Genomic DNA, 23,720 nt, shown 5'->3' with positions numbered 1-23,720 from the left:
AGAAAATGGCTCTGGTTTTCTGAATGTTTAGGTGCATCAAATATCTGATTAACTGATCAGTTTGGAAAAGGTGGAACAAAAGACCTGGTAACAGTAGAACAGCATGGCATCAGCACACAGATGAAGATGAGTGAACCTTCAGATTTTGCTGGAGGTCATTTTTAGGTGAAAGCTGAGCAAAGCCCAGGATGGATTTTTGGGGTGGGGGGAGTAGTTGGTGTACTGATGGTCACTTACAATAAGCAGTTGGGTTTATTATCACTGATGTGAAATTTGTTGTTTTGCGGCAGCAGTACAATGCAAGACATAAAAATCACTGCAAGTTACAAAGGAAGATAGCGAGGAAGTGTCCAGAAGTGGGAGGCAGAGGGGAAGCTGTTCCTCACATTGTGTAGGTCTTCAGGCTCCTGTACCACCACTCTGATGTTGTAAGGAGAAGTGGGGGCATGTCCTAGATGGCAAGAGCCCTTAATGATAGATACTGCCTTTTTGAGGTACAGCTTTTTGTAGATGTCCTGAGTAGTGGGGAGGCTTGTGCCTGAGCAGCCAGTGTAATTATTTCTTCAATTACTGGGTAGCTGAGAGAGGAACCTACTAGCCTCTGTTCCTTGCAGCTGTGTGACTACAGAGTGGCTTCAGAGGAGGAGGGTATGGGCAGCAAAGTGACAGAGAGAGAGAGAATGTTTAATATCACATAGGTTGTCTTTTTTGAATCTAAGGGAGGGGTTTAGGGTGATGAAAGTGTTGTTAAGCAGGCTGCTTTCACCTACATGGTCTTGAGTTTTTGTGGTGGATTCTACCTATCCAGGTGTCGTACTTTATTCTCTAACTTTCTGGTGATAAGTAGTGCATTGCAGAGGAATGACAGTGATCGTACTGCAAGAGGATGAAAAGCCACATTAATAATATTAGCTAATCTAGGCTAACAGGCAAGTTAGGTGGTCAGTAGTTTGCTGGGAATTAGCCGTGAACAGAAATTAGAAAATGTTGCAAATTAGGGAATAGGCATGTGGGGGTGGGGGGACGAAGGGGCGAGATGAGAAATTTGATCATGTTAATTAAGAAAATGTTGAGTCAGATGATCAGATGTCTGTGGCAAAAGTCTGTAATGGAGATGGCAAGTTCATGTACAACCAAGTCAAAGAAGTAGTTATAAATACAGATTGCAAAGTTAAGTGAGGTGTCAGATAGACAACAGGGAAGAACTATGTAGTATAATCATGACAAATTCAGAAATTGCCAGCATTGGGACTTGGAAAGGAAGAGTTAATGAGAATTTTCACATATGAGAGAGAAGTGGGACTTTTGAGGCAGGAAAAACAGACCAAATGTCTAGGAAGATTGAGAGTTCTTATGGGTGGGGATATTGCTGGTGATCAAGGTAGAAGTTGTGAATGATGTATTGCAGGTGTAAAGTTTGCTATGCTAAATCAAAACCAGTACATAATTGTGTCTTTTTGTTGATATTCCAAAAAATCAAATGCATTTGTTGTGCTTTTTTATGTCATTTTTTAAAAAATTGTTGCACTAGCTTACCAGTAATTATAACACAAATGCATTGAGCACTTGGAAAGATTGTATATCATTTTTAACAGTATTGCTATACTTCTGCATGGTTTGAGTAGGTGGAGAGGAATTAATGCAGTATGGTGTAGGTAATGGTGGCAGATTCTTGTGTCTACTGTAGCTTTATCTCTTGGCTATATTAAAACTGTTCAGTAAGGGATATGAGCCAGAAATTTGCAATGCTATTGTGGAAAAAGGACTGTCATTAGCACCAGTTTTTCATCTAGCTTCTACAGCAACATAGCAGGAGTTTTGTTAAATGCAGTATTTGATAAAATAGTAATTCTGCTATCAAGACTAAAAGTGCAATATTGTAGCCTAAATCTTAGATTATCAGTTTAGTAGTCTTTTCAATGAGCCTTTTTTAAAATTGCAGAATCGTGAGCAGGAGTTGCTGGGACCTCCAGAGAAGGAACTTCTTGACACAATGTTCAGACTTGAGGAATTGAGCATTGATTCAGCTGTTATTGTAGAAAACAAAGGTGAACCGTCCACAGGTGACAAGAAACAAGTTAGTACCAGTGTTACAGGCTAATTTTAATTTTTGCATCATCTTTTATCCCATTAATGCTGAAGTTTTTAAATGTGTATTTGCTGCTGTTAATTAACTATTTACATAAATTGAGATGTTTCATTATATTGTACCCAAATTTCAGTATTTTAGCATTCTATTCATTGGAAGAAAAAACACTAATTGCAACACTAACTGAAGGATTTTTTTTTCTTGGAGTATTCTTGCTTTCAGTAAAGTTATTTTACGCATAATAAGTGAAGCAGTTATGTTTTATTTAGTCAAACACGTTATTTTGCTGAACGTTTTTGTGTAGGTTGGCAGGACTGTATTTCTGCATAAAATTATATTCTGCCATCAACGAGGATCTGCATTCACAGATTAGTACTTTGTCAGATGATTGGACTTAAAATCCTTGTGCATTGGTACGTAATCATAGCTGAGAATGCTAAGTCACTGTAATTTTGATTAATTATACTATTTCTAACCTCACTAAGCCAATGCATTGTCCCTTGGATTCTCCTCTCAACCCTGAAAGCATGTTTCTATTGCTGCATTTATTTGTTTTTTGCAGCACGTTGGTGAAATTGGAACAGGCACCCATGTCAGCAATGTTGCTAAGCAGTTTGGGTATCAAATGATAAACCTACTAAATCATCCATGATAAGGTTATCTTTTTGAGGATTAGCTTTTAATATCTCCAGTATACAGAATGTTCTTCCTGTTGCCTACCCCATTCCTGAAATTTGAATGGATTGATTAGTGGTATGTGATAGTAACCAATATAATAGGCATAACAAAATAAAATTTCAACATTTTTAATTAATTTTTAAAATGATTCTGAAGTGCAGAGAGAAGCTGTTTTAAGTTCTAATCGGACCTGGTCTGAATGTTTTCTGATAGCATGTATTGGCCTATGCATCTGCATTTGATGAAATTATTGAAGAACAGCAAGAAGAGGCCCCTGCCACGTGCTGTGCTACCTTGAGTGAGTTGGTCACTCTTCCTGAACCGTTCAATGATTGTGAAATGGAAGAAGGAGCTTGTGGTGAGACTGAATGTAGACAGGCAGAACCAGAACTTTCAGCTGATGATGTTAGAGGTTCTTCTGCAAACTACTACTATTATTTCTACCAGGGTAAGTCTTTCACTTGATCATGGATTTATTTTTTGTCATTTAAATAGTTAATTTTTATGAATGAATTGTATTCATTTGGAATATGTGATCTCCTTGAATCGTGTCACGTGCTAGTGAGGCCAGAACTGAAAGATTATACAGTTTAATAAGTGGCTGAGCAGTTGGTGTGGAGAGAGGGCATAAGGTTTTTGGATCATTGGTCTCTCTTCCAGGGGAGGTGGCACCTGTACAGAAGGGATGGTTTGCACATGAACTGGAGAGGGACTAATACCTTAATGGTAAGGTTTGTCAATACTGCACGGTGGGGTTCAATCTGGAGGTACAGGGGGATGGGAACCAGAGTACCAGAGCAGTTATAGAGAGATTATGGAAGCAGATGTTGGTAAGATGTCTGACAAAGTTAGGAATCAAAAGCTTGAGCATGGTGCAACTAGTATCCTGAGCTGCCTATATTTCAATGAAAGAAGTATCGTAGGAAAGGCAGATGATAGTGCTGAAGATGAGGTAACTGGTTTATAAACTGAGGCAATATAAATCTCCGGGTCCTGACAGGATATTCCCCAGGACCTTGAGGGAAGTTTGTGTAGAAATAGCAGGAGCTCTGACGGAGATCTTTAATATGTCATTAGAAACGGGGATTGTGCCGGAGGATTGGCGTATTGCTCATGTGGTTCCATTGTTTAAAAAGGGTTCTAGAAGGAAGCCTAGCAATTATAGACCTGTCAGTTTGACATCAGTGGTGGGTAAATTAATGGAAAGTATTCTTAGAGATAGTATTTATAATTATCTGGATAGACGGGATCTGATTAGAAGTAGCCAGCATGGATTTGTGCGTGGAAGGTCATTTTTGACAAACCTTATTGAATTTTTTGAAGTTACGAGGAATGTTGACGAGGGTAAGGCAGTGGATGTAGTCTATATGGACTTCAGCAAAGCCTTTGACAAAGTTCCACATGGAAGGTTAGTTAAGAAGGTTCAGTCGTTAGGTATTAATGCTGGAGTAATAAAATGGATTCAACAGTGGCTAGATGGGAGATGCCAGAGAGTAGTGGTGGATAATTGTTTATCGGGATGGAGGCCGGTGACTAGCGGGGTGCCTCAGGGATCTGTTTTGGGCCCAATGTTGTTTGTAATATACATAAATGATCTGGATGATGGGGTGGTAAATTGGATTAGTAAGTATGCCGATGATACTAAGGTAGGAGGTGTTGTGGATAATGAGGTGGATTTTCAAAGCTTGCAGGGAGATTTATGCCGGTTAGAAGAATGGGCTGAACGTTGGCAGATGGAGTTTAATGCTGAGAAGTGTGAGGTTCTACATTTTGGCAGGAATAATCCAAATAGAACATACAGAGTAAATGGTAGGGCATTGAGGAATGCAGAGGAACAGAGAGATCTAGGAATAACTGTGCATAGTTCCCTGAAAGTGGAGTCTCATGTAGATAGGGTGGTGAAGAGGGCTTTTGGAACGCTGGCCTTTATAAATCAAAGCATTGAGTACAGAAGTTGGGATGTAATGCTAAAGTTGTACAAGGCATTGGTAAGGCCAAATTTGTAATATTGTGTGCAGTTCTGGTCACCGAATTATAGGAAAGATATCAATAAATTAGAGAGAGTGCAGAGACGATTTACTAGGATGTTACCTGGGTTTCAGCAATTAAGTTACAGAGAAAAGTTGAATAAGTTAGGTCTCTATTCATTGGAGCGTAGAAGGTTGAGGGGGGATTTGATCGAGGTATTTAAAATTTTGAGAGGGATAGATAGAGTTGACGTGAACAGGCTGTTTCCATTGAGAGTAGGGGAGATTCAAACTAGAGGACATGATTTGAGAGTTAGGGGGCAGAAGTTTAAGGGAAACACGAGGGGGTATTTCTTTACTCAAAGAGTGATAGCTGTGTGGAATGAGCTTCCTGTAGAAGTAGTAGAGGCCAGTTCAGTTGTGTCATTTAAGGTAAAATTGGATAGGTATATGGACAGGAAAGGAGTGGAGGGTTATGGGCTGAGTGCGGGTAGGTGGGACTAGGTGAGATTAAGGGTTCGGCACGGACTAGGAGGGCCAAGATGGCCTGTTTCCGTGCTGTGATTGTTATATGGTTATATAGTGAGGAGAGGCTGTTGATAGGTCAAAATTGCAGTCAACAGGATGAGTTGCAATGTAAAAGATCGACAAAATTAGAAATATAGAAAACCTACGGCACAATACAGGCTCTTCGGCCCACAAAGTTGTGCCGAACATTTCCCTACCTTAGAAATTAGTAGACTTCCCCATAGCCCTCTATTTTACTAAGCTCCATGTACCTATCCAAAAGTCTCTTAAAAGACCTTATCCACCTCCACCATTGTTGCCGGCAGCCCATTCCATGGACTCACCACTATCTGCGTTTTTAAAAATAAACAACAACTTACCCCTGACATCACCTCTGTACCTGCTCCCCAGCACCTTAAACCTATGTCCTCTTGTGGCAACCATTTCAGCCCTGGGGAAAAAGCCTCCTACTATCTACATGATCAATGCCTCTCATAGTCTTTCACACCTCTATCAGGTCACCTCTCATCCTCCGTCACTCCATGGAGAAAAGGCCGAGTTCACTCAACCTGTTTTCATAAGGCATGCTCCCCAATCCAGGCAACATCCTTGTATATCTCCTCTGTACCCTTTCTGTGGCTTCCACATCCTTCTTGTACTGAGGTGACCAGAATTGAGCACAGTACTCCAAGTGGGTTTTGACCAGAGTCCTATATAACTGTAACATCTGGGCTCCTAAATGCAGTTCCACGATTAATGAAGGCCAATACACCATATGCCTTCTTAACCATAGCATCTACCTGCGCAGCTGCTTTGAGCGTCTTATGGGCTCAGACCCCAATATCCTTCTGGTCCTCCACACTGCCAAGAGTCTTACCATTAATACTATATTCTGCCATTATATTTGACCTACCAAAATGAACCACCTCACACTTAGCTGGGTTGAACTCCATCTGCTACTTCTCAGCGCAGTTTTGCATCCAATCGATGTCCTATTATAACCTCTGACAGCCCTCCACTCTATCCACAGTACCTCCAACCTTAGTGTCGTCAGCAAACTTACTAACCATCCCTCCACTTTCTCATCCAGGTCATTTATAAAAATCATGAAGAGTAGGGGTCCCAGAACAGATCCCTGAGGCACACCACTGGTCACCAACCTCCATGCAGAATATGACCTGTCTACAACCACTCTTTCCCTTCTGTGGGCAAGCCAGTTCTGGATCCACAAAGTAATGTCCCCTTGGATCCCATGCCTCCTTTCTCAATAAGCCTTGCATGGGGTACCTTATCAGATGCCTTGCTGAAATCCATATACACTACATCTACTGTTCTTCCTTCATCAATGTGCTTAGTCATATCCTGAAAAAATTCAGTTGGGCTCGTAAGGCACAACTTGCCCTTGACAAAGCCATGCTGACTATTCCTAATTATATTATACCTCACCGAATGTTCATAAATCCTGCCTCTCAGGATCTTCTCCATCAGCTTACCAACCCCTGAAGTAAGGCTCACTGGTCAATTGATAAAAGAAGATTCCTTGCCTTTTTAAACGTTTCCCGCTCTTTTGGCTAGGGGTTGATCTAAAAACCTTGAGTCACTGGTAAGTTGATAAAAGAGCTGAAGGTGTTATGTTTGAATGTGTACAGTGTATGGAATAAAGTAGATGAATTTGCAGCACAGTTACAGATTAGCATGCATGATGTTGTAGGCATCAATGAATCATGGCTGAAAGAAGATTTTAGCTAGGAGTCCAAGGGTTTAGTATTGAATGGACAGGGAGGAGGGCAGAGGGGGCGGCGTTGCTGTGTTGGTAAAAATTAGAAATTAAATTAGAAGGAGGTGACATAAGGTCAGAAGATATTAACTCATTGTGGATAGAGCTAAGGAACTGCAAGGGTAAAAAGACCCCACCAGGAGTTGTATAAAGGTCTCTGAACAGTAGGAAGTATGTGGTCTACAAATCACAATGGGAGATGGAAAATGTTTGCCAAAAGGGCAATGTTGCAATCAGGTACATGGGAACAATCATGTTGGTGCTGGATTCCAGGAGGGATAATTTCTAGAATGACTGGATATGACTTTTTAGAGCAGCTCGTGATTGAGCCCACTAGGGGATCAGCTATTCTGCATTGGATGTTGTACAATGAATCAGAGTTGATGAGAGAGCCCTTGGGGGCAGGTGATTGAATTCACCCTGAAATTTGAGAAGGACAAGTTAAATTCAGATTTACCAGTATTACAGTGGAGTAAAGGGAATTACAGAGGCATGAGAGAGGAGCTGGCCAAAATTGATTGGAAAGGAACATTGGCAGGGATGACAGCAGAGTAGCAATGGCTGGAATTTCTGAAAACAATTCAGAAGGCACAGGATATAAACATCCCAAAGAGGAGCAAGTATTCTAAAGGAAACATGACACAACTTTGGCTAACAAGAGAGTCAAAGCCAAAGAGAGGGCATATAATAAGAGGGTTCAGAAATTTTTAAAAGCCAACAGAAGGCAAATAGAAATGTCACTAACAAGGTAAATGTGGAATATGAATGTAAGCTAGTCAATAATATTAGAGGATACCAAAAGTTTCTTCAGATACACAAGTGTAAAAGAGAGGTGAGTGGATATTGAACTGCTAGAAAAGGATGCTGGACATGTAGAAATGGATAAGAAAATGGTGGACGAACTGAAGAAGAATTTTGCACCAGTCTTCACTGTGGAAGACACTAGCAATATGGTGGAAATTCTAAGGGTTGGGGGTCATAAAGTGTGTGAAGCTACCATTACTAGAGAGGGAGGGTTCTTGGAAAACTGAAAGGTCTGAAGGTAGATATATCACCTGGATCAGATGATATACAACTCAAGTTGCTGAAAGAGATGGCTGGAGAGATTGTGGAGGTATTAGTAATGATCTTTCAAGAATCACTAGATTCTGGAATGGTTCTCGAAAACTGGAAAATTGCAAATGTCACTTCACTCTTCAAAAGGGAGAGGAACAGAATAATGTAAACTATAGGCCAGTTGATCTGACGTCAGTTGTTGGGAATTGTTGGAGTTGATAATTCAGGGTGAGGTCTCGGGGTTCTTGGAGGAACGTGATAAAATAGGCCGTGATCAGCATGATTTCCTCAATGGAAAATCTTGCTTGACAAACCTGTTGGAATTCTTTGAAGAAATAGCAAGCAGGATAGACAAAGGAGAATCGTTTGATCTTGCATACTTGGATTTTCAGAAGCCTTTTGACAAAGTGCCACATGTGAGGCTGTTGCAGGCTAGGAGACCATGGTATTATTATATGAAAGATTCCAGCATTGATAAAGCATTGGCTGATAGGTGGGTGGCAAAGAGTGGGAATGAAAGGAGCCTTTTCTGGTTGGCTGTCAGTGACTAGTGGTGTTCTGCAGGGGTTTGTTGGGATCGTGTTTTTTTTAAAGTTATATGCCAATGATTTGGATGATGGAATAGATGGCTTTGTTGCAAAGTTTGCAGATGATATGACGATGGGTGGTTGGACAGGTAGCTCTGAGGAAATAGAGAGTCTCCAGAAGCGCTTGGACAGATTAGGAGCATGGGCAAAGAAATAGATGGAATACGGCGTCGGGAAGTGTATGGTCTTGCGCTTTGGTTGGAAAAAAATGGAAGTGTTGACTGTTTTCTAAATGGAGAAAAAATACAAAAAAAAACTGGGACGCAAATGGACTTGGAAAGCTCTGTGCAGGATTCCCGAAAGTTTAATTTGTAGGTCATCTGTGGAGAGGAAGTTAAGTGCAATGTTAGCATTAACTTGCACTGGGGAGGCCTCACTTGGAGTATTGTGAGCAGGTTTGGGCCCTTAGAAAGGACGTTCTGAAACTAGAAGGTTCAAAGGAAGTTCATGAAAATGATTCCAGGATTGTCATATGAAGATCGTTTGATGGCTCTGGGCCTGTCTTCACTAGAGTTCGTAAGAATGAGGGGTGAAACATATTAGATGTTGAAAGGCCTAGATAGAGTGGATATGGAGAGGATGTTTCCTGTGGTGGGAGAGTCAAAGACCAGAGGACATATTTTTAGAATAGAGGGGCATCCTTTTAGAACAGAGGTGAGGAGGAATTCTTTAGCCAGAGAGTGGTGAATCTGTGGAACCCTTTGCCACAGACAGCTACGGAGGCCAAGTCTTTATGTATATTAAGGCAGAGGTTGTTAGATAATTGATTGGGCAGGCCATGCTGGGATACTGAGAGAGGGAGAATTGAGTAGTTATACAAATATTGTTTGTTCTCATTAAATTCAAACCTGTAGAATGTAAGCCACAGTCCTCAAATGTTGAGGGAAAACTGATAACATGCTTGGTATTCGAGGTGATTATATTTATATTATTGAAGGATCTTTTCACTCAAAGGTGAACTTTAGCCAGAGTCAACTTTGTCATGTGTAGACAAAGACAAAATGGAGATTCTGGAGTAAGAGTTAATTTTGGCTTTGAAGATTTCTGTAACACTAATTTCTTTCTTCAGCGGAAGACGGGCAGTATTTGTTTCTGAGTCCAGTTAATGTGCGATGTCTGGTGAGGGAGTATGGTAGTCTGGAGAACTGCCCTGAGAAGATCACTGCTCAAGTGGTAGAGATTGTTGGGCATTCAATGACTGAGGTAGAGTAACTTTTAATAACCTGTTTACTTGTGAGCTTCATTTTTTTTGAAATTGAAATGCCTTTAGTTTTGGAACCTGTCCTCTGGTAGTACTGGGTGAGGTCAAGCCAGAGGACCCTCCTGTGTACCTTGAGACCCATCTGGGTGAACAGTGCATTTCCAGCACTAACTCCTGTTTCCTCAATTTTCCAATTCTTATTCTTAGAATTTTTGAATGTGTGGTTGTAAAGCAGCTTGCACCTACAAACTACACTTGGGAACTGTAATCCTAACCAGAATTTTAAGTGGCAATAAAGCATTGTAACTGTTTTTTAAAACAAAACATTTTTATTATTTGTTTTACCAAAAAAAATTCATGCAGATTACAAGCAATTCATTTTTTGTTTACAAGTACTGAAGCAAATTAACCATTTTATTAAAACAAACCTCCATTTTGCACGTTTCCATTGGATATTAGATGAAATTAAATCAGGTTGCATGAGCTGAACTTGCCAGTCATTCATTCAGATGTTAGAATTGAGCTTGCAGAGAAATGAATAAATGTTTTATCAAGTATGGTCGTTGTAATCCAATTTAATGTTAATTAATGTTGACTAAGCTTGGACAAAATGCATACTTGGTGAGGCAGTTTTGACAAACTAGCTTCTAAGCCTTGTGCGGTAGTGTGCAAAAGTTTTAGACACATAGGTAGGGTGCTTAGGACTTTGTGCAGTCGTGTATTTGTCAACATGGAGCAGCGAGTGAGTTTGTAAATCTGGTGGGAGCGATGTTGGGAATGGCGAGGATGGAGCGCTGCGGTAGGGACGAGGCGGGTAGCAGAGAAGGTGCTGAGCGGGGTGGCACAATTGCAGACACACCCAGCACTGAGACACCAGGCAAGGTCATTTGATTCCAAACAGTTGGTTTATTGATCATTGCAGAATGTCTCTCTGGTGCTTCCCGCTCCCTCCCCTTTTCCCAAGCATGATTACACTCTCCCTGTCCCCTTCTCACAATAGACTCATATCAGACTTGGGTTCATCATCACTCACATATGTCATGAAATGTGTTGTACAGTGCAATACATAAAATTACTGCTGTACTGCGCAAAAGTCAGACTCCCAAGCTACTTATTGGTGCGTAAAACTTTTGCACAGTACTGTACACTTTAAGGCCACTCAAAAGCAGTCATGAGTTGGGATCATCCCCATCCATGTGTGATACTGAAATTAGCTTTCACATTTGCCAAATGGTACGGCTTGACCATAGTAATGAAATGGCTTGCTTAGATTTGTACTAATTTATAAAAAGCAAGGATTGAACTCCCTTCTATGTCGAACATTTGTCTGTTGTTTCGAGAGTGGAAGGCTTATTTGAGTTTTTTAAAATAAAAGGCTACCTTAAGTAATTAGAATTTGCACATTTGATACATCAACATGGATTGTTTTCCATAGGATGTACGACACAGACATCGCTATTTATGCCACTTGCCACTGACCTGTGAGTTTGGCATTTGTGAACTGGCTTTGAAACCGCCCTTGATTTCTAAAGAAACATTGGATGCTTTTTCAGGTTTGTATCTGCAGTTTTATCAGTGACTTGAATTGTGTGTCTTACATTTAGTGCCTTGATAATTTTAACTTTTTCATTCTTTGACAGTTGACTTGGACAGAAGGAGATGTCTTCGCCTGAAAAAAGCTCGGGATGAACGACGAAGGGAACGTAGGATTGAAATGGAAGAAAATGAAAAGCAAGGCAGATGTGAGTGTTAACTTGTCTTGAATTCCAACATAATTGAAAGTGAGTGTCATCTGCAACTTAATTTTTATTTAGATCCAGAAGTACATATTGGACTGGAAAACTACCAGCAATTCCCAGCTTTTGGTTCTACAGAGAGTGCACAATTTATCCCTTCCTTTACTTGTCCTGATGAAGATCCTCTGCCTTCAATCAGTCTTTCAGCCAGCACAACCCTAAGCAGCAGTCCAAATTCTTTGCCAGGTATGAAATTCTATATATTTGTAAGTCTATCATTATAGTGTTAGAATAAAAATCTTTATTTTATAAACTTTCACTTGTTTAAAATGTATCATCTCAAACTGCACTACTTTATAGATTATCCCTATAAAGGCTGCTCCTGGATTATGAACAGGTTCTCTTTTACAACAGTTTATAAGTTGATTTTGTTAATGAGGCATAAAATACACAAATTTTAATCACTTGTGTGCACTGACACTACTATGTTTCACAGTTGCCTGATTTAGTTAGTTTTACCTGAAAGCCTCTTCCAGGAGAACCAGAACTCCTGTGAATTCAGATATGCACTAATATTCTTTTGGCTTGCAGATAAAGTAGCCTTTTTGTTATCTCTCCACACCATGGTTTGGTAAATGTTCTGTTGAATTTGATAGCAATAATGAGAGTAATTGCATCACATGGAGATGCATGCATGTAATTATGTTTTAAACTTCTGAGGAAGATCTCGAAAGGTTTTGAATCTGAAATTTAAAAGTTTCAACACCAAGTCTGGATTCTTTAAGCAGTACACTTCATTGTTTTGTACTTGGAGTTATCTTTAGTGTTCTGGCAGCAAGCATTGAGAACTTCATTTTTGTCGATTTATCAATCACTGGAAATTGCTTCTGCTACAGCTCCAAGGGTTTTAAAAAAAGGTCAGTTCAGGTCATCTGGAAATCTGGCTTATCTGACTTTCTAAATGAGAACCTGAATAGTTAATGTTTTGCTACTCTCTCTAATGGTCATTGTAGACATTGGAACTTTACTGATATTGCAGTATTGTCCTTAACTGAGTTATTGATGACTCTTGTGGTTCTTATCAGAGCTGGGAAAGGGCTAGAGAAAGGGTTGAAATGTCTAATGCCAGGCAGGATGAATTTAAAATGAGAGAAAGGGCACATTTTTTTTACAGTGAGGTGGGTGCTTGAAATGTGCTGCCTGAGGCAGAAACATTAGGGATTTGTAAGAAACACACAAAATGCTGGAGGAAATCAGCCTCTGGGCTCAGTTTAGTGAACGATACTTTGATACTTTGATATTATAATTCTGTTTCTTGTATAAAATGGAAATAACACACTTCCCATGATGTGCTGATTACTTAACGTGAGTAACTAGTAATAAAATTACTGGTGCATAAATGTCTGCAATGTCCAGGGGAAGCTTTCAGGCAAGATTTGAAATTGATCCACATACATAGAAACTAAGGGCGGTTGTGTAGGGGAGTTTGAATATCCAGGAAGAAGTGTAAGTTGGTGTTCTTCTGGCATGCTGCTAGGTTCCTTGTATGCATGCATACATACACACACACTGTACATATACATACCTATGTAGAGACTACATTTAAGCAATTTACACAGGGCACCAGCATTTTCATTAGTTCAATGGAGATGTGAACTGTCGGAAGGTTTCAGTGAATCAGGTATATATATATTTTTTTTTAAAAGTGGCAAATGAGATTTGATTTAGTGTGAAGCATATAAAAGTAATTTTTGGTAACAAATCAAGGGTGTGTGCAGTAAGTCGTAGGATGCAACAGTTGATGTCCACAGTTTCCTGAAGGTAACAGGACAGATTAACAGGGTGATTAAGAGGCCTGTGGGACACTCCTTTACTTGCAAGAAAAATGATGCAAGAGTACTTTACCAAGTTTTGAAGACATGAGATAATGGAATCTACAACAAAACAATGCTGCAAGATCTCTTGGGTTGGGCAGCATTTTTGGAGGCAATGCAGGTAGATGTTCCGAGCCAAGGCCCAGAATCAGGAATGAGAGAATACGAAAGATTGCCAGTATGTAGCAGTACATGGGGAGGTGAAGGATAAGTGGAATGTAGTGGGAGTGGAGAGTGTGACTTCATGCTGGTAGATAATAGGTGAAGCCAGATGGGGAGCAGATGTTGGGCACACGGAACCAACAGTGGAGAGTCTGGGGTGGGGACAGAGGCTGATGGGTGGAATCAGAGAGATAAAGATAAATGCATGTGTCATTTCCATTTGGGGTCCTAGCCAGCTCTTTCAGGTGAGGCAGAGATTCAGTCGTTCCTCTTCCAACCTGGTCTGCTGAATTTGAAGTTCACAATGTGACCTCTAGACTATCTCACAGAGCACCTACGCTGTTTTCTTTCCACAACAGGCATTGCGAACGTCCTGTTGGAGATTATCTGAAAGGCCAGTTTTGCTGCTGTTTTTTGTTACAAAGCTTAATATTTCTAGATACTGTTTTAATATTTCTGTGTTCTATTTTTCCCTGTAGAATCAACATTGAATCCATCAGCTCCTACGTTTAGTCCAGGGAGTCCTTCTCTGTGTGTTGGTAGCATGGAGGAAGATGTACACTTCCCTTCATTTGCTCAGGTAACAAGAATTAATCAGTTTTTAATTTTAAATATTCAGAACAAGCTGGTTTAACAGCTGGGGAAAAGTACTGAATTTATGATAATGTTTACCTTTTTATGATATATACAAATAATAATCTGCAAGGACTGTTCATCCCTTCCTTGAACTTCTATTTCTCAAATTCTTAGAGGAAAAATAGAATGATACAGATAATTGACTGCATTCCAGTTTGAGTTGTTTCAAGCTGCCACCTTCTTAATTCTTTGATTAATTTATTCAGCCTTTATAGTGCTTATAAAATAGTGTATCTAGTTAAAGTTAGAAGCATAAATTGTTTTTAATGAAGTTAATGACAACTATATTTATAATTAGTAAAATTTATGTAAATGGTGGAAAGCCAGTAAGCAACTGTGGATATGTTCAAAAGGCCATCTCACTGTCTCTGGAGAAAAGAAATGAGTGTACATTTTCAGTTGGCTCTTAAAACTTAACTAGCATTAGTACAGTCCAGAGAAGTACTTTGTGACTGTATCTGATGCCAACACTTGGCTGGCTACAGTAAAGGTGGTTTCAGCAGTTTCACCTCAAGTTAAACTTCCTGCACGTGTCTGAGATTGGTTTAATGTCAATAGCCTCTGTAACTAATTTTGAAATACATTATTCATGACAAATTGACTTGCCAGCTGGCGAGAAGTTCTGAATTGCATAACTGCTCTTGAGTCACTGCATCTTTAGGAAACTTGCCTTGCTTTTACTGGAAGAAGTTTCTATGAATCTATAATTTATTGAATAATATTCATGAGGCATAGCAAACTGTTGCCCCTATTGGCTGACAAATATCTGCAATGATTTGTCATAATGTGATTGTTAATTCAGTGTGTGAACTGTTTTGTATTCGTGATTGTCACAGTAAGACAGCACAGAAATAGAACATTCAGCCCAACTATCCCACACCAATCAAGATAGTTCCATTTGTTTACATTTGGCCATGTCCTACTCCTTTCCTATTCATGTACCTGACCAAGTACCTCCAACTATTAATACATTTACCTCAGCAACTTCCCGTCATAGCTCATTCCATAAACTGACCAATCTCTGGTGAAAATGTTTCCCCTTAAACTCCTATTAAATCTTATCTATAACCCCCCCCCCACAAGTTTTTGATTCTTCAACCTGGGAAAAAGACTGAGGCACAAAGATAGGGTTATACACCACTGTAAGATTATCCCTCATTCTCTTCTACTCCAATGTAAAAAGAAGTTACAAACTGTTCGACCTTTGTATAACTCAGTCCTTTGGGTTCCAGCAACATCCTCAAATCTTATTTCTTCCCATTCCAGTTTAATAGCATCTTACCTTTAGCAGGATGACCAAACCTGATTGCAGTATTTCAGATGCAGTCTCACCAATGTCTTGTATTTAACATCCCAGTTCTTGTACTCAGTGTCCTGGCTGAAGGCTAGTGTTCCAAAAACCACCTTTAACACCCTGTCAACCTGTGAGTCACCCTCATGTACCATACATGGAGTACAAGGTTGCTATTTCCCAGGCCACTGTGGTTTGCTATGAAAGTGCTACCTTCATTTGCCTTCCCAAGTGCAACCTCTTGGAATTATTAAAATTAAAACTCTTTTTCATTCCTCAGCTCATTTCCCTAGCTAATTAAGATTCGTAATTAAATCGTGATAAGTGTCTTTACTGTAAACAGACGTACTGTGGCGACCCATTTCCTAGCGCACTCGAACCGGCTCACAAATAGCCAGCGCGCCGGCACAAAGGCCAGTCCCAAAAGGGCGCCAGGTCTACTTCACTAACAAAGGGAAAAGCCTGCGCGGGATTGTGAGTACATGCCCCCTACAGCATCCGCGCGCACAACAGGACTGAATACGTGCCCCCTACAGCATCCGCGCCCAGGGAGGCTTTAAAGCAAGGCTGTGAAGTTCAAATAAAATCTTCTTTAACTGCAGTTTACTGACTCCGTGTCGTTATTTTAGCGCTGCGTGTAGCACACCGCTACAATTGGTGACCCGGACGGTCCAAACTATTTTTGGACCGGAGATGACCGACGCCGCATCTGTTCATGCGGTTCCGTTGAAACTGCCAAGCTCTGGATGCTGCGACCTCACCTATGGTTCCAGCAAGCAGAAGCCCAGTTCCACGTTGGGCAGATAACCTCAGAGGACACACGTTACTACTACGTGGTGAGCTCCCTCGACCAGGACACAGCGGCCCAGGTTGAGGAGTTTGTACAGTCTCCCCCAGCGAATGGCAAGTACACGGAATTCAAAGCCCTGCTCATAAGGACTTTCGGACTCTCACGGCGTGAGCGGGCTGCCTGTTTACTGCACCCGGATGGCTTGGGAGACAGACCTCCATCGGCTTTAATGAATGAGATGTTGTCTCTGGCTGGAGGACACAAGCCCTGCCTCATGTTTGAGCAGGCATTCCTGGAGCAGCTGTCCGAGGATATACACCTGCTGCTGTCCGACGCGGATTTCAGCGACCCCTGGAAGGTGGCAGCCCAGGCAGACTTGCTATGGAACGCCAAGAAGGTGAGTGGGGCGTCTGTTGCACAGATCACCAGGCCACGCTCCCAGCAGCAAACCAGACCAGGCCCGGCCACAGAGCCCGCTAACCCCAGAGGCAGGAGTGAGGAGCCCAACGAACACTGGTGCTTCTACCACCAGAGGTGGTGCGCATAAGCCCGCCGCTGTAGTCCGCCCTGCAGGTTCCCGGGAAACACCAGGGCCAGCCGCCGCTGATGGCTACGGCAGCTGGCCATCGGGATAGCCTCCTGTATGTGTGGGACAAGAGGTCAGGACGCCGTTTTTTCGTTGACACCGGTGCCGAGATCAGTGTCTTACCTCTGACGAGTTACGACACCCGCAACAGGGCACCGGGTCCCCCCTGAGGGCCGTGAACGGCAGCACGGTAAGGACCTACGGCACCCGTACAGTGCAGTTACAGTTCGGTTCCAGCCGGTTCACGTGGGACTTCACGCTGGCCGCCGTAGCCCAACCGCTTCTGGGTGTGGATTTTTTGCGGGCTCACAGCCTGCTGGTCGACCTGCCGAGGCAGAGACTGGTCCACACCGAGACCTTTCAAACGTTCTCCCTGGGAGAAGCCCAGTTGCCAGCCCCACACCTCGACTTCATCACGCTGTCCGACAACGACTTCACCAGAGTCTTGGTGGATTTCCCATCGGTTCTGGCACCGCAGTTCACGGCAGCCATGCCCCGACACGGCGTACAGCACCACATCCCGCTTCACAAGATGGCCGGAGGCGATCCCGCTCACTGACACCACCTCCGAATCTTGCGCCCGGGCACTGATCGCCACCTGGATATCTCGCTTTGGTGTGCCGGCCCACATTACCTCCGACAGAGGCACCCAGTTCACCTCCAGCCTGTGGTCAGCTATGGCCAGGCTTTTGGGGACTCAGCTGCACCACACCACTGCCTACCACCCACAGTCGAATGGGTTAGTGGAGCGTTTCCACTGTCACCTGAAGTCGGCTCTCATGGCCCGCCTGCGAGGAGCTAACTGGGCGAACGAGCTTCCCTGGGTCCTACTCTGCATCAGCATGGCGCCCAAAGACGATCTGCACGCCTCGTCGGCCGAGTTGGTGTACGGCGCGCCCCTGGTAGTCCCCGGGGAGTTCATACCAGCCCCAAGGGGGCAAGAGGAAGAACCCGCAGCAGTCCTGGGCAGACTACGCGAGGAGCTCGGTAACCTGGCCCCCATACCCACTTCGCAGCATGGGCAGAACCCGACCTGCGTACCCCAAGACCTGCAGAACTGTAAGTTTGTGTTTGTACGAAGGGGCAGGTATCGGCCACCGCTGCAATGGCCCTACGAGGGGCCATTTACGGTGCTTAGGAACAACGGGTCCACATTCGTGCTGGACGTTGGGGGAAGAGAGAGGAGGTTTTCACGGTGGACCATGTGGACTTGGCACAACCGATTGAGTTTCCGGCACCGCGGTGCGGAGGCAGACCTCCCAAACAGGGTCCGGCCCAGACTGTGGACATTGGGGGGGTGTATCGCTGGTTCTGGGGTGGGGGGGGCTATGTGGTGACCCACTTCCAAGCGCACTTGAACCGGCTCACAAATAGCCAGCGCGCCGGCCCAAAGGCCAGTCCCAAAAGGGCGCCAGGTCTGCTTCACCAACAAAGGGAAAAGCCTGCGCGGGATTGTGAGTACATGCCCCCTTCAGCATCTGCGCCCGGGGAGGGCGGGATCAGGGAGGCTTTAAAGCAAGGCTGTAAAGTTGAAATAACGTCTTCTTTAACTGCAGTTTACCGACTCCGTGTCGTTATTTTAACGTTGCATGTAGCACATTGCTACAGTACCAATTTTAGTGTCATCTGCAGACTTACTACCCTTCCTTGTACATTGTTACCAAATCTTTAATAAAGATGACAAATGGACACCATTGTCACAGGCCTCTAGGCTGTAAACAAGCTTTCACCAGCAACTTATGCTTCTAACCATCAAGCCAATTTTGTATCCAATTAGCTAGCTCTCCCTGGATTCCATTTGGTAGAAATAGTGATTTCAGTTTCTGTGTGGAACCTTAGCAAAGGCCATGGTTAAGTCCATGTAGTTTGCGTCTTCTGTCCTTCCCTCATCAGCAACTATCCTGGTTACTTAAAAAAATAAATTTGAGAGACATGATCTCCCATGCAAAAAGCCATACTGACTATCCCTAACAACCCATGTCTTTCCAAATGCTCATATACCTCATCACTCGGAACCCCTTCTATAACTTGCCGCTGTTAGGATTGCTAGTTACAGTTCCTAGGTTTTTCTTTGCAGCCCTTAAATAAAGGCATAATATTAACCACATTCCTGTCTTCCGACCCTTCAGCTGTCGCTAATGATAGGGCTTCTGCAGTTGTTTCTTTAGCTTGTGTTCTTGTTTATACCTGATCAGACTATGGAGATTTTATCTACCTTCATGCATCTTAAGACATCATACATATTTTAGTACATTACCATATTTTAATAAACTTTGGTTACCCTCTGTTATATTTATCTTTCAGGTGCGAGGTTCTTGTGGATCGATTCAGTAAAATAAATCTATTTTAGCTCTTCCTTTTCACTCATCTCTCCCCCCCCACCACATGTACCATGTACCTATGTTTTCTCTCAAGTTGCTTTTAGTCATGAACTCCATAGTCCTGTGACCAATTCCTCCCTCCAACACCCTTTGTTAGCTGTTTAGAAATTTCCTTTGCAATCTCTTTCCCCTTTAGAAACTGCCACCATTGACCACATTTTACTTAAACTGTTTTATTCATACTTTCCTCAGATACGAATGCATTGATGGGTCCAAGGTATTCTGGTAGATTCTGTCAGTGTGTCTGTGTTAAGATCCTTGCTGATTTCATAAATTATGTTCTTCGATCTCTGCAAGCCCCCATCCATATCTTTGTTACTTCAGAGTTGTGTTTTCCTGGTTAATCTCTCATATTAACCTAAAACTAATTTAATTTAATCCAATTCAAGTGTGTGCAGGGCACTTCTTGTATAGTTTAACGAACTTCCTGATTGTTGGCTCACAACTGGATAATTTCTGAATTTTGGTATTCTGCTTCCATGGCCTTGCCTCTCTTTCCATGTAACTTCTTCCAGCTTGTCTCTGCACTCCATTTCTACTCTTTTGCTTGTGCTGAGTTTTCTTCCTTCCACTTGTGAAGATCCTTCCTTCAGCATCATTGGCCTAAGGTTTGGAATTTTCTCAAACCCCTTCACTATGTTCAGACAATCTTTAAATCTAACCCCTGGGGAAACTGTTGCTTTATTACTTGTATAACACAATGTTAAATCATGTTCAATTATTGCATCTATGAAGTATTTGGAACATTTTTATAGGTGCTATATAATTGCAAGTTATTAACCTCTTCCTTTTGCCTCCATTATTCATCGTGGTGGTATTTCTTTGCAGCTAGAGTAGTTCTATCTAGTTTTCTGGCCCTTTTATTTGACTATTCAGAGGATCCTTCAAAATACGTGGAGTATGCTTTTTTATTTTTGGTATTTGCTCTTGGGTTTGTCCATCACCCACCCTTTGCTGAACCACGATGCCCTCTCTTCAGAAAGTCTTCGGCACAGAATAGTACTCTCCCAGATTTCATTTCGTTAATTAGTCACCTACATGACTTAGACTTAGGGAATTCTGCCATTTTGGCAGTTCAGCTCTACTTTGGTTGTTTGTTATCAAATTTTTATGCCTTTATCATCTTCAGACTTCTTGCTGTACTAGCCTGCTACCCATCTCCATGTAAATTTTGGCCAAACTAATTTCCCCTGACCTGCTGTATATTTGCTCTTTAGAAATTTCCATTTCCAGCTATAAGATTCTTTTTTTTCTAAAACTATATTTCCCCATTGCCTCTTCCACGTACTCTTTATTAGCATCTCTGCTGTTGACTTGCTTTGATCTGTTCACTTCTATATATTAAAGATCTTAAATGCTGGTGGTTGTATTTCTTATTATAGATGCTGAAGGATGGGAAGGCAAAAGCTGAAGTGTGGCCCAAAGCAAGTCCAAGAAAAGGTTTTTTAACATTTAATAAAATTTTCCAATTAATTTGTGGTTATTATTTTCTGCTTCATATTAGTGTGAATGTTAACAGTGAATATGTGGATTTTTTTTTTTGTTGTCTGACAGCAGAAACAAGTTTGATGCCCCCAGCAGATAGTGATGGAGAAAGTGATGTCTCTGACCGTGTACCTGTACCCAGTTTTCAGAATACTTTCAGCCAGGCCATGGAGGCAGCCTTCCTCAAGCTTGATAAAGTTCCAGTTCTAGAGCCTTGTGCAGGTAGGGAAGTAGATTGCAAAACCATCATTTGAAAGGAAAATGGAAGTCTGACGCTAAACATAATATTGAGCCTAATTTGATTGTTACAAATGCTATTTAATAAGGTTGTGCTAAAGCTTTTGGTGGAATCGGTTTGTGTTCTGTGCATTTGATTCATGTGTTGGTTTTTCAATGCTTTAAGCTGCCACAAGTGTTGCATTATGTCAAACACAATCATTCCTGTTGGTGGAGAGGTTTGCAGAACAAGGCAACATCAAATGTTAGTGACAAGCCAATGATCAATGGTGTGAAAGAACTTTACTACACAACCAGAGGTGTGTACCAGTGTGGAACACACTGCCTGGAGGTAAATTTAGTTGTAAAATTCAAGTAGCAATAGGATAAATAGTTGAAAGGAGTTGGCAGAGTTGTGGAGAAGCGACAGGAGTAGGACCAGTTGGGTTGGTCTTGGAACTGATTTTGAACATGGCAGTGTTAATGACCTCCTTTCCTGCTGTAACCCTTCTGTGATCTTGGTAGGAATTTGCCGAGTTTCACAGGATTCTGTACTTTGTCAGTTTTTTTGGTGAGGTACTGAAACAACTTGTAATTTGTTTCTAATATTTAACATTCTGAATAGCACGAGTGTATCATCTAAAATCTAGTATTTTGCAAAATGTAGCAGAGACAATGGTGCCACTGATTCAATGAAAAATTTAATCTTTATTTTCTAAGTTTGTGCTCTCTATTTTTGCAGATGAGATGAATGGGAGGAAGAAGAAGAAAAAAAAGCAGAAGCTTCTTTTCAGCACTTCAGTAGTTCATACAAAGTAATGTAGACACTTGCCCCATTTTACCTATCCCAGCACCGCAGATAGCCACTACCCATATTTACATCAGCTACTGCCTGGGTGAGAGTTTTTGTTTTTAATTTACTGCTGTAGTTTCAGACACCCAATCTTTTGGTTGTTTTCTTTGGTTGTACTTCAGATCCGTAACAGATTAGTGAAAGCATTTGTTTGAGTGGTTTGTAAAATGAAACATTGTCCCGTTTATAATGTACACAAATTTATTACAGTTGTGGAATGAATGCCATTGCCAGTTCATATAGTCAAATTGTCTGGGGAAAGTTTTGTAAACTTAAGAAAATTAAAACCCAACTTTAATCTTCTGTAGTGTGTATAGTTTCACTAGAGAATGAAACTATTTCATGGCATTGTCACCTTTTCCAAGAAGTAACCTTTCTATAAATATTTGGCACGTGCTCTTTTAACATTTTACAAAATTAGTCAATGGTGGTTAAGCCCCTTTTGCCCATAACCGACAGCACTGCAGTTTTACAAAGTATTCCTCCATTCTTTTCAAAGCACACCTACTCATTAGTGTTCAGGTATTGAATTAAGAGTAACAAATTCCTCATCCCTACTTATTCTGTTGCGGTGGTAAAATGTAAAGGCTGGAATTGGAATTTCCCTTTTGCTTTTGAAGATTTTAATTTGAAAAGTGTATTTTAAGAAAGTGGATGCAAGGCGTCTAATGAAGTGTCGTGGTTGGATTTGTTACTTCTAACTTTCACTTTCCTTTAATGCAACAGCAAATTAACTGAAACAATAAAAAATACTGTTCACAATGTTGTTGATTTGTTTTAAACTATAAAGGGGAAACTTTGTTTAAATGGCTGTAGATGGTACCTCTGCAAGGAGATGGGATTAAAATTTACTACCACCAATTGTCAGAAAGTTTCTCCCCAAAATGATTGGGTAATGGAATTCTAATGTCCCATGCAATAGAAATGAAAATGACTTGAATTTAGTGCTATTCTTCAACACCTGAGCAGTAAGACAAACAATGTCACTGGTAAATTAAGGCCAAATGTTTGCTTTGACTTTTTAAACTAGATGTGTTTCTACCATAATGGATCATTTGGTAAGCTACACAAAATTGCAACGGTAGTTCAACAGAGCGGGTGTGAGATTGCAACAGTAGGTCAGTCTTCGACTTGTTTGATGCTTAAAATTTCTCCACACTTCATCTCGTCCATAAACAACCAACTCACATAGGTTTAGTGCAAATTATCCCATGAATTAAGAACTTCCAGGTTTAAATAGCTATGTACAGTGTTATGACCAAAGATGAATATAGTAAAAACTCCAATAATCTGCAACCTTAATTATTTGGAAATCCTGTTGGCACCTGACTGTGAGACATTGGGGCTCTGACTCCATGCTTCCTTTTCACAGGAAAATTGAACCAAGTTTGTTGGTGTGCTCGCAGAAATGGTATCAAATAATTCAGGAAATCTGCCAAGCCAGCAACAAAACCCCGAAAATGCCAGATTATTGGAGCATTTTTTGAAAAAAAGATCTGTTGCAGCGGATACCTAATTCCAAGTCCAGTTGTCTGAATATTTTGTACAATGAGCTTATACAATGCAAGAAGCAACAATAGATTGAAAAATACCCAGAAGAGTGGCCGTGGTACTGCTCAGTAAAGCTGCTGCAGTGATCTGGGTTTAATCCTGACTTGTGTAGAGTTTGTACTGTATGTGGCCATGTGGGTTTTTTCCCAGTATCATCCAACCATGTGAGACCTGCGTGTAGATGATTAACTGGGCACAATAAATTGCTTCTGATGTTTTGAGTATGAGAATTTGCAGTTGATGGGGTGGGTGGCATTGATGGCATTGCCATTAAATAGGGAAAAATTAGTGGAGAAT

General features: G+C 41.5%; 2 protein-coding genes across 4 annotated transcripts in view; one reads left to right on the top strand and one right to left on the bottom strand.

Moving 5' to 3' along the window:
• rnf10 (ring finger protein 10) overlaps positions 1-22,634 on the top strand; it is a 56,786-nt gene extending 34,152 nt beyond the window's left edge. Inside the window, exons 8-17 of one of the 2 annotated variants that reach the window (XM_059988358.1) lie at positions 1,943-2,077; positions 2,981-3,215; positions 9,731-9,864; positions 11,298-11,415; positions 11,503-11,604; positions 11,677-11,844; positions 14,114-14,214; positions 20,701-20,758; positions 20,876-21,025; positions 21,762-22,634. In XM_059988358.1, the coding sequence (XP_059844341.1) occupies positions 1,943-2,077; positions 2,981-3,215; positions 9,731-9,864; positions 11,298-11,415; positions 11,503-11,604; positions 11,677-11,844; positions 14,114-14,214; positions 20,701-20,758; positions 20,876-21,025; positions 21,762-21,838 (1,278 nt within the window). In that variant the 3' untranslated portion in view covers positions 21,839-22,634. Of the gene's footprint in view, positions 1-1,942; positions 2,078-2,980; positions 3,216-9,730; positions 9,865-11,297; positions 11,416-11,502; positions 11,605-11,676; positions 11,845-14,113; positions 14,215-20,700; positions 20,759-20,872; positions 21,026-21,761 lie in introns of both variants that reach the window. The other variant, XM_059988357.1, reaches the window with a different exon arrangement.
• pop5 (POP5 homolog, ribonuclease P/MRP subunit) overlaps positions 1-23,720 on the bottom strand; it is a 66,788-nt gene that overhangs the window by 20,811 nt on the left and 22,257 nt on the right. The window lies entirely within an intron of this gene.

This window comes from Hypanus sabinus, chromosome 13 (assembly GCF_030144855.1).
Source record: "Hypanus sabinus isolate sHypSab1 chromosome 13, sHypSab1.hap1, whole genome shotgun sequence".
NCBI classification, from domain to species: domain Eukaryota; kingdom Metazoa; phylum Chordata; class Chondrichthyes; order Myliobatiformes; family Dasyatidae; genus Hypanus; species Hypanus sabinus.
Note: the sequence above shows the minus strand (reverse complement) of the source record. Positions and strands in the feature narration are given on the sequence as shown.